The 11,227-nt window shown below is 36.7% G+C and overlaps 1 protein-coding gene across 1 annotated transcript; it reads left to right on the top strand.

The window, feature by feature from the left end:
* Nucleotides 1-1,653: 1,653 nt before the first annotated feature.
* On the top strand, nucleotides 1,654-10,038 carry LOC110026589 (sucrose transport protein SUT3-like; the record flags this gene model as incomplete). Its single annotated transcript, XM_020727587.1, has 8 exons — nucleotides 1,654-2,062; nucleotides 8,548-8,613; nucleotides 8,716-8,814; nucleotides 9,112-9,176; nucleotides 9,266-9,350; nucleotides 9,483-9,516; nucleotides 9,636-9,735; nucleotides 9,837-10,038. Coding segments are annotated over exons 1-8 (801 nt in total), but the record flags the coding sequence as incomplete, so codon positions are not given.
* Between the last annotated feature and the right edge of the window lie 1,189 nt (nucleotides 10,039-11,227).

Below are 11,227 nucleotides of genomic sequence, written 5' to 3'. Positions count from 1 at the left end.
TATATATATATATTGGGAAAGGTGGCAAAATGTTCATTTGTGAAAAAAATTATATAAAACATGATTCATGATATTATTGTTCGAAATAAACTATAGCCTCTAATTTTATATCAATGATTTTAAATAGATGGTCACTTCAATAACAAAAAAAGATTAAGTTGTTTCTTAAATTAATATGATTATTATCCGCATTTAAAAAATCTTAAATATGTAAATATTTATACATTTTTTATAATCTGTAACTTAATTTGAAAGAATTCTTAAACTCATGTGCATATTTGTTTAAAATTTATCTATTTAAACATACTATTTTAAATTTTAAGGATAATATTATTTCAAGATGCAGTTTATGCAATGATGGAACCAAAATTTAAGGCTTCATTCTTCTTAATTTTTTTAAATTATTATAAATATGATTCTTAAATAAAAATATAATTATTATTAAAATTTTAATGATTTTAAAGATATAAATATTATTATAATTATTGAATTTGGATCTGTTATGTGAATCACATCCAAGGAATGGAATGTAAAACAAGTAAATGAAGAAAGAATGAGTTATTGAATTTGGATCTGTTATGTGAATCACATCCATGGAATGTAAAACAAGTAAATAAAGAAAGAATGAATGAAAGAGAGAGTACACAGTAAAAATCTTATTCTCTGAAGGCGACCGATTAATTTCTTATTATAGAAATGATCCTCTAATTTATAAACAGGGAGGTATAAAGTGAAAAATTACTTGGTTGCTCCTATTTTTATGAAGGTGTCATGTGATATTTTAAACATATAGAAAATAAAGAAGCCTATGATTCGGTTAACTCATAGTTCGATCAACAAAGACAAATGATCCTTGGGTCAACCAAGTATATTTGACAATTTTTGTCGAGTTAGGGCAATTGGTCCGCCCTAGCAGTCTTTTGATTGTCTAAACTTTATTTGGCCTACTTGAGTTAGTTGGTTGATTGTCTCAATCTGATTGTCGACTGTTGAGTTTTGGATGAGAAACTCATGTTGCTAGAGTATAACAATACTGTCAAGTAGAGTGTGAATCACTATAATCTCATGAGTAGTCATCCTCTTTTGATAATATATTAGTCTGAAAGCCTCGATGAATGTTCAATAATGAGATCCTTAGGCCTCTTGAAGTCTTCAAGGCCCTTGCAAGAAGTTTGGTGATAATTCAATGAGAGTGAAACATGTTCCTTCCCTGAGTTGGACACCTCTTGAATTTTGACTCAAACAACCTTCCTTCGGTCGATCCGAATTCTGTTTCGATGGAGTTGTAGGCTTTAACTGGTTAACAAGAACCTTTAGTCTTTTGCTAACGTGGTCCTGACCCTTTTTTTTATGGACCATTCTTGACTACAATCTTATCTTATATTCAGATGAGTTTCTATAGATTCGTGCTCATGCATTTCTTATGTACAATAATGTAAAATGAATTCAAATTTATATTGCACTCCTCTTAAAATAATAATTATTAAACTAAATAAAAATAAATTCAAAATCGTTGTCCGGTTTTTTTGTTTCCGGTTTATTTAGTCGCAGTGACCGGCCAGTGAGCCGTTCTTCACGGTTACCGCCATACTGTTTACACGTGCCACTTCGCCGATAAGTCGGGATTTATATAAAAAACAACCTACGGTCGCTGTGATCTTCTTCCACAAATGGAATGCCAACCCGGATGAACTATATCAGTCACATCCAAAATCCCTTTCAGCCTCTTCACACCGAAGAGCTCAGCAGCAATGATCTATCCATGGAGGAAAGCCGGAGCTATAAAAGGGCTTGCTGTATTCTTTCTCCCGTCATTTGCTCAGTTCCGATCGCCACCGGTCTGTTCGTCTCCGGCCGTGAACGTCGTGTTCTTCTTAGCGAATCGAGAACCTAGGAACTGTTGAGATTGTCGATGGGTGAAGGTATGAGACCCGGTGAAAGAGGTGAAGTCATGGTGCAGCCGGGATTAAGCCTGGCTAGGCTTTGTTTCTGTTGCATGGTCGCCGGCGGGGTGCAGTTTGGCTGGGCGCTACAGCTCTCTCTCCTCACTCCCTATGTCCAGGTTTGATTTCTTTTTTACTATTCTTTGAAATAAATTTAGGTTCTTAGATTTCGTTCCTGGAGATGTTTTTGAAGAATGAGGCTAAATTTGTTTAGGTTCTTAGATTTCGTTCCTGGAGATGTTTTTGAAGAATGAGGCTAAATTTGGTGTGGGGTTTGGCGATGTTGTCACCATTTCTGTCCATTAAGCTCCTTGAACTACCGTTCTGTTACCTGTTATTGATCCGAATGTCACAGTGCAAGCAAAGCCGTAGAGGGAGAAAAGAAAAAAGAAAGCGAGGATATTTTTTAGGAAATACGATATATATATATGAGATTTGTGCGGGATAAAGAGCAGATTGGTTATCTTTCTGCTACGTTTATTTCGAAGTAAATCTAAGGGTTTTGAATTTTATTTATGCTTTAATCAAATGTTGGTTGATTCATGCCGAGAGAGAGAGAGAGAGAGAGAGAGAGAGAGAGAGAGAGAGAGAGAGAGAGAGAGAGAGAGAGAGAGAGAGAGAGAGAGAGAGAGAGAGAGAGAGAGAGAGAGAGAGAGAGAGAGAGGGAGGGAGGTTGTAACGTCTAAATCTGGAACATTTATACAATCGACGGCCAATTACTTTCATTTAGAATAATATAACTCATATTTGGAAGACCATGACAACACTGCCACCTATATCTTTTGTTTTCATGAAATAAGCTTTAATGTGATTATAGCATGAAATACATGCATTTGTTAGTTCTTTTACGCCACCAACAAATTTTAATCTTCCGACACGAATTTCAAGATATGATACAGATCTGATAATATTTAGAGCAAGAAATGTTCAAATCTTGATAAAAAATCATCCAGAACTTTAACAAAGCTATTGTCAAACTGACCAGCTTGATGAGCTAATGAAATCAAAATTAATCAAATCTGAGTCAAATCAAGCCTGGATCAAGTCATTAAATCATTCTTAGAAGATTTTCGGATACATTTTAAAGGTCAAACGGATGCCGAATCTGACAAGTTCATAGTCGAATCAGACGTCTTGATAAGGCAAATCCAAAGAGCGCATGGGCATTCAATTCCGACATCATTAAAACATCCAAATGTTCATTAAATGCAGTCTGATTTAAGGAAGCTCTACAGACCGTTTGATCATAATGATTCATATTCCTCCATTTTTTGCACCAAAAACACTATAAATAAACTTTCACCCCTCACATGAGGGGGAGATTGATCCCCAGGAGAGAACTTGAGGCTTTAAGAATGAGATGAAGTCTAACACCATCTCGACCGTCGTGGACCACCGCTGACTGCCGCTGACTGCCAAGGATAACCGCCAACCACAGTCGACTGCCACTGACCGTCGTTGACTGTCGCTGACTTTTGTAGACACCTGTCGACTGCTGTCGATCACTGCCAATCGCCATTGACAACCACCAATCGTCATCGAGCATCACTAATCAGACGTCGTCAGTCGACATTATAACTTTAAAAAATTAACCCTTTCCCGTTTGTGGGAGAAGAGATTTTTATAATCATCAATAAATAATGGATTTTTACAACTAGGCTAGACCCCATAGTTTTTTCTCTTAACAAGTTTCACATGTAAAAACTTATTGTGTCATTTGTTGTTTTTCTTTCATATTAACAAGTTTCACATGTAAAAACTTATTGTGTCATCATTTGTTGTTTTTCTTTCATCTGAGTGTGTGCTAAATTCTCATGCAACACTAAGATGAGAATCTATTACTCTATCGCCGCGAATTTTCTAGCACTCATTGTTTGATGCCGTCTGTGAGAAACAAAGCACCATTTTACACTGTCATCCAACTGACGAAGGAATCTTTTTTGCTTTTAAAAGATCATCCTTGGAGCATTCTTTGATGTGGGTGTAACCTTCACCACAATCTCGAATGGTCATTCACATCAAAGTCCCTAGCACGATGGTAGTGGAGTTATCTTCTTGCATTCTATTCAGACACAAAGTATATTACACCTTCTAGGCTGGGGTCAACTTTCACTGCAGTTTCGAAAGGTCGTTCATGTTATCGCCTTGGGCACGACTGTGGTGGGGAAGTCATCACATAATTCATTCAGATTACAAGTCTACGAGAATCTCTCCTGGGCTGGGGGGCAACATTCACCGCAAATAACACTTTCTTAATGCCCCCTCATCATACTGGAGTTTCTCTTCAACTAGATCAAGAAGTTGATATCTTCAAGGCTTAATACATGTGTTGTTTTACAAGCTCGCATGGAAAACACCCTCGCTGAGGAGCAAAAGATTTAAAAAACCACAATTAACAAGTTGTCAAATATTTTTCTTGAGTATGATTGTAACCATATTTTTAAGAAAATATACGGTCTATTGCGATCCATGCCATAGTCTCGAGAAATGCAGAGCATCTCTGACATCTCATTCTAGGTTTAATCGATCATAAGGGGACTCGATTCGACCTCTTCCATTACAGACTATAGTCGTCAAGAAAAAATTTTGACAAACAACTTCGGATAGGTCAAAAATCATTGGTGCATTTCCTTCGACCTATTCCATTACAGGTTACAGTTATCAAGCAAAAACTTCGATATACAGCCTCAGATAGGTCAAAAATCTTTGGTGAAGTTCTTTTGACTTCTTCCATAACAGTTAACGGTCATCAAACAAACGTTTCGACCAACAATCTAGGATAGATCAACCATTCTCAGTGAATTTTTTTACGGGTTAATACCGTCAAATATCTCCGGTTATACAACCAGTACTGGTCTTACATCATTCTTCTTTCAACTATGCCCCTTGAAGTTGAGCCTGGGCGACAAATCTAGATGAAAAGCTTGTTGTGAACAGGGTCCTCACTAGAAAGACTCCACGAGAATAAGTGGTTGATAGGGTTTCCACTCAAAGACCTCAGAAAGCTACAAGCCTCAGAAGACAAAAATACATAATAATCTCAGAAGACACAGATATATAAAAAAATCTCGGAAGGTTACGAACTTTAGAAAGTACCGGTTCATTTCAAGTTCCTATAAGGCATAAGCCCGAAAGGACACAACCTCGGAAGACACGAGTCTCAAAAGGTACGCGATTCTTTATTTTATAAAATGAGTGTACTAACTTTAATTGCATAATTTTGTACGGTTGATAAGCCACAACAGCCTCAAAAGCAACATCAAAGAGATACAAAGAAATACAATAAGAACTGATCCAAAGGCTACAAGAGATATTGCCGCTATAAAAACATGTAATTCTCCCCTCAAAGCATAGCGGGAAAACTTTAGCATTTCTTCATCTCCACCGAAATGCGCAACAGCAAGCAAGAAGAATTTCACAAACCATTGTCTTATCAGTTCCTTTAGGCGAAAATCTAACGCCTTGTGCTTAAATACCACATGATTATGAGTGTCACTAAAGAACCCGCACAACCGTACTAAAATTGTCGGTGTTAACGTTAAGCCGTGACTCATGGAGAAAACAATCAACCCGATAATAACTGTCACCACTGACAAGACAACCGAGCAACTTAAACTCGGAACGCCTTCATGATTTCAATAAACTCTGATGCTGACAAAAATCGTAGGCCAACTCTCAAGGCTGTCTCATGAACGACGATATACCTGGAAGGAGGAGAACACGCTCGATTGGTCGAAGTCGACAATTTCACCATCTTATCATTCGAAGAGTAATATTTATTTTGAAACAAGATCAAATCGCTCTTCGTCAGAATTTGCACTGCATCCTCCAGGTTCTGACCTTTCATTTGGTTCTCAATGGAACGAGGTTTTCTAGTTGTCACCATTTTTGCAATGCGAAAGAAGATCCACAACGTTGATCTGCTACGCAGGATGGGGACGACTTTCCTCTTCACTGCAACAAGAAAGAAGATCATATTGACTGCAACGAGAAAGAAGATCTCGTTGCGTGTCTGCTACGTACGACGTAGATGACTTTCCTCTTCTCCTCCATGAGAAAGAAGATCCTGTTACTTTCCTGCCACGCAAGACGGGGACGACTTTTCTCTTCGCCGCAACGAGAAAGAAAATCCCTTTGCTTGCTTGCTACGCAGGACGCGAACGACTTTCCTCTTCCTCTAACGAAAAAGCTGATCTCGTTGCTTACCGCTATACAAGACAAAGACGACATTTCTCTTCATTGTCACGAGAAAGAAGATTTTGTTACTTATCTGCCATGCATGACGAAGACAAATTTCCTCTTTGCCCTTCACAAGAAAGAATATTTCGCTGCTTGCCTGCTGCGCAGGACGAGGACAACTTTTCACGTCACCGCAAAGAGAAAGAAGATCCCTTTGCTTGCCTGCTACACACGACGGGGATGACTTACCTCTTCCCCGCAACTCTTCACCACAACTCAGCGCCGCAACTCTTCATCTCAACTATTCGCCGCAACTCTTCATTGCAGCTCTGCACCGTAACTTTTCGCCGTAACTATACACTGCAGCTCTGCACCGCAATCCTTCACCACACTTTCCGCTGCAACTCTTAACCGCTATACATGACAATTTTTTTCTTCTGGAACATCTGAGGACTCCACCTTTATCCTTTCCTTCAGGCCTATTTATAGGCTCAAAAATAGATTCAAATATTAACCGCTCATTATTATATAAACTCAAAAATGAGTGCAAACATTAAATACTCGTTATTAAATTTTTTTATTTTATTTTATATTCCTTCTGTTTTGGTCTTTCAAATTCTGCATGTATGACATGAAATTAATTGAAATCGTTAAAAAAAATAAATGATGGGATAGGAACCATTAAAAAAAATTATGCTCAAATTATTATTTGGGCTCTTTAAATTCCTCTTTTTATATGTGCTCCCTCGGATCCCGTGGCTCGCCTTCCCATGCTCCAGCTCAGGCACACGGTTCAGATTCCCTCAAACCGACCCGCCTTTCCAACTTAAGCCCCGCCGGGTCCACTTCGAGCCTCCCAGCTTTGGCCTGCTGAGCCAACCATTCCCTACCCGCTTTAGCTAGTTTACCCGAAAGTCAGACACGTTAGAAAATTTTTATAATTTGTCCAAGGTAGGGTTCAAACCCTAATTATGCTGCTTGAAGCATAGGGTACCAACTAAATTTCATCAATATATGTTGATTTTTAAATTATTCTTATTTAATTAAGAATGGTAATAAACGATAATGAATATATATATGTATATATGTACTATGCCCTACAAAAATGAAAAAATAGTAGATTTTGATATTATTGGATGACGAATTGGATCTGCCCGAAAGTAGAAGGACAACTAATACACCACCAATGAATTTTCATCATTCGACACGGATCTCGAGGCATGACATGAATCTCGAGACAATATTTAGATCAAGAAATACTCAAATCTTGATAAAAATCATTCAGAGCTCCGATTTCAGCAAACTTATAGTCAAATTGACCGGCTTGATTAAACGAACCTAATGAAATCAAAGTTAATCTAATTCGAGTCAAATCAAGCCTGAATCAAGTCATTAAACCACACTTAGAAAGATTTTCGGACACATTTACAAGGTCAAACAGATGCCAAATCTACTAAGTTCATAATTGAATCGAGCGTCTCGATAAGATGAATCCAATGAGCCCAAGATCAATCAATTCCGAAATCATTAAAGCTTCCAAATGTCGATTAAACTCTGTGTGATTGAAGAAAACTCTCCGGACAGTCCAATCAAAATGGTTCATATCCCTGCATTAATTGCACCCAGAACATCATTAATAGACCCACACCTTTCACATGAGGGGGGAGCTTGAGCCTTGGGAGAGAATTTGAGGCTTTGAAAAGGAGCTGAAGTCCAACACCATCCCTACCATCGTCGACCACCGCTGACTTCCGTCGACCACTGCCGATCGTCTTAGACCGTCAATGACCGTCGCTGACTGCCGCTGACCACCGTCGACCGCCGACAACCGCCGTCGACCACTGTTGACTGCCGTCCACCATCGTTGACCGCCGTCGACCTCCAATAACTGCCAATGACCGTTGTAGACACCCATAAACTGTCGTCGACCGCTTCCGACCGCTATTGACAACCATCAATTGTCGTCGAGCACCACTAATTAGACGTCAATCGACATTATAACTTTGAAAATCTAGTGATTCTTTCCTATCTGTGGGAGAAAAGAATTCTGTAATCATCAATCCATAGTGAATTTTTACAACTGAGTATGACCCCGTGGCTTTTTTACTTTTCGGGTTTTCCACGTAAAAATTTCTGATGTCATCACTAGTTTTTTTTTTTTTTCATCTGAGTTTGTACTGAGTTCTCGTGCAACGCTAAGATAATAATCCATTACTCTACCGCTGCGAATTTTCTAACACGCATCTAGTTCCTTTTTGTACTGATGATTATTAGACTTGTAAATAGATATTGAAGAGAAATGCATAAAAAAGGAGTTTTTATATGTGATTTGATGTTGACGACATACACCCATTTGAATTCATCGCAGAAGATAAAAGGTTACTTATTGAAGTTTAACCTTCATTTTCTTCCTTATTTGATGCAGACGCTTGGGCTTCCACATCATTTGGCTTCAATCTCATGGCTCTGTGGACCCATTTCAGGGCTGGTTGTAAGTATTTTAACTCTATATTTTCGTCGTTTATATTTATACTTGAAGGCACTGTGTTGATTGAGTTTATGCGATTATTTAACCATGTTTTCATATGATTAGATTGCACCTACTGTTGGTTTATTGAGTGATAGATGCAGATTAAGATTTGGCAGGAGAAGGCCATTTATTGTTGCTGGATGCATAATTGTTTGTTTTGCTGTGAGTATTTGTTCATCCCTTATTCATGATTTAATGCTTGGAAGATTTACATACATTACAGTTAATTCCTATGTATATACATGTCTAACACCTAAACTTCAATTTTTACATATGCCATGAATGAATAGATTTCACTTTTTAAAAGCTAAGGAAGTGGCATTTTTAATGTGGCATGAATGATTTGGACATTATGAATGTAAAAAGTAAAATTTATGTGTTTGATATGCGAATACATAAGAATTGGGTGGTATTTATGTAAATGGCGCCGCATAAGAATTAGTTGTTTGTCATGTATAGGTGCTTTTGATTGGGTTTTCATCAGACATAGGATCTGCATTCGGTGATACAAAGGAGAATTGCAGGTTTATCTCACTTCTTGTACTTGTAGAAATCTCATCTATGATTGTATGATTCGGGTTTCAAATCCTCATGAGTTAGAAGGTTCATACAGCACATACATTGGTCCTCGATGGAAGGCTGCTGTTGTCTGTATAGTGGGGTTTTGGGTGCTTGATTTTGGTAACAATCTAATACAGGTACAATTTGTAAATATGGAATTACAAATCATTTTAAGCTTGAAATATGTAAAGTGAATTTTATCCCAACTATTTGGGGATGGCTTATGTTGAATCAGTGTATTGATCCTAACTCTCTGTGACTAATTACAGAGTCCAACTCGCGCAATGATGGGTGACCTGTCTGGTAAGTACAAGATTTTATTTGCAAATGTTTTTTTGGCTAATTTCATTGTTACATGGATGAATTATGCAATATCATTGACATAACTGATTTAATATGCATTTTTTCCCCTTCTGTGGTAGGAAAACATGGATGTAATGCAGCAAATATAATCTTTGCCTTTTGGATGGCTTTTGGAAATATCTTAGGCTTTTCTTCTGGGTCTATTTGGAGCTGGCATAAGTAAGTTGTTTTGTTAATAAAACATTCATAAATAAAAGTACATCCGCAGTTTGGTGGTGTTCATCTAGTTGATGACTCTTAACCAACGGAGTTCTTACCAGATGGTTTCCTTCCCTGATGACCAATGCTTGTTGCGAAGCCTGTGCTAACCTAAAAGGTGCCTTTTTGGTTGCAGTTGTAAGTTCCTCTTTCCCGCGGCTCATTACACTGCAATTTTTATTTGTTTTAAAGTCATTATTTTTTCATTTATTTGTTGTTTTTAAACTAATCTCATGCCACCTTGGTTTCCCAAATAAAGTTATGGTTTGAACTTTAGGCATTTGGATAAACTACAACAACAACAAGCCTTTATTCCACACCCCGGGTTCAAAAGGCAGTACACCCCGACATCGATTTGTATGATGAAATGATTTGAACATGTTTTGTATTATCAAAAAAAGATTTGCATGCAAATAATAACATTTATAAATTAATAAATGTATTTTTTTTTCATAATGAATAGTTCACTGATACAACTGAAATGAAAACAGAGAAGTAACTGAATCGAAACTGAAAGGACAACATGAAACAATTACTTGGACTCCAAAAGGAAAATATAATAGCTTAAATAAATAATGAAAAAATACCAAGACGAGAAGACTAAAACCAAAAAGTATGATTAGGTAGAGACGATCCTACGATCGTTTAACCTACTATGCAGAAATATTTAATAGTAAGTATGAAAAATAAATAGTACAGTTATTTATTAAAGCAAAAAAGGATAAAAAAAATGAGGCATGCAGGATGAACAACAAATAAAGATGATTACTACATGCATATATAACATAAACATCAAATTTGCTTACCTATCATAAGAAAATATGCAATTATTTTCCAATCAAGTTTCTTGTTATTTTGTTTTTCATTTATTATTTATATAGTCAATTTTAACAGACACTCTGAAACCGGGAATACCAATACTTACTCAATGAAACTCAAGGATTTATTATAGAGTCGTCACTTTGTGAGCCCGTTGGCCTGACTAGCCAATGTGATATTTTATTTTTCGTTGACTTATATACAATCACATACAATCATACCAAAATTTTCACAGGTATATAGGTATGAAATGTGATATTTAATACAAACTTGTGATATGACAGATGCAATTTCATACAAGTAAAATATAAGGGAAATGAAATATCATAATTACATAATTAACTCAATTATGCAAGAATTTTGCAGCAATAGATTTAGGTTATTAGTGATTTCATCATGAGCAATAATTGAGGTCTATAACAAAAAAAAAAAAAAACATGACTGATAATCCCGTAAAATAACTATGAATCTATAAATAACAAAGACAAACACCCATAATTAGGAAATGTATGTTTATCCACTAATAAAAAATAGTTACTTACCACAAGATTGCAAATGCGATACTTCTATGAATTTGACGGTTCAATATCAATCAGACACCAATTGAAAAATAAAATAAAATAATTATGAAATT

Source organism: Phalaenopsis equestris, unplaced genomic scaffold, assembly GCF_001263595.1.
Source record: "Phalaenopsis equestris unplaced genomic scaffold, ASM126359v1 Scaffold000382, whole genome shotgun sequence".
NCBI lineage: Eukaryota > Viridiplantae > Streptophyta > Magnoliopsida > Asparagales > Orchidaceae > Phalaenopsis > Phalaenopsis equestris.
This window is presented reverse-complemented; position numbering and strand designations above follow the sequence as displayed.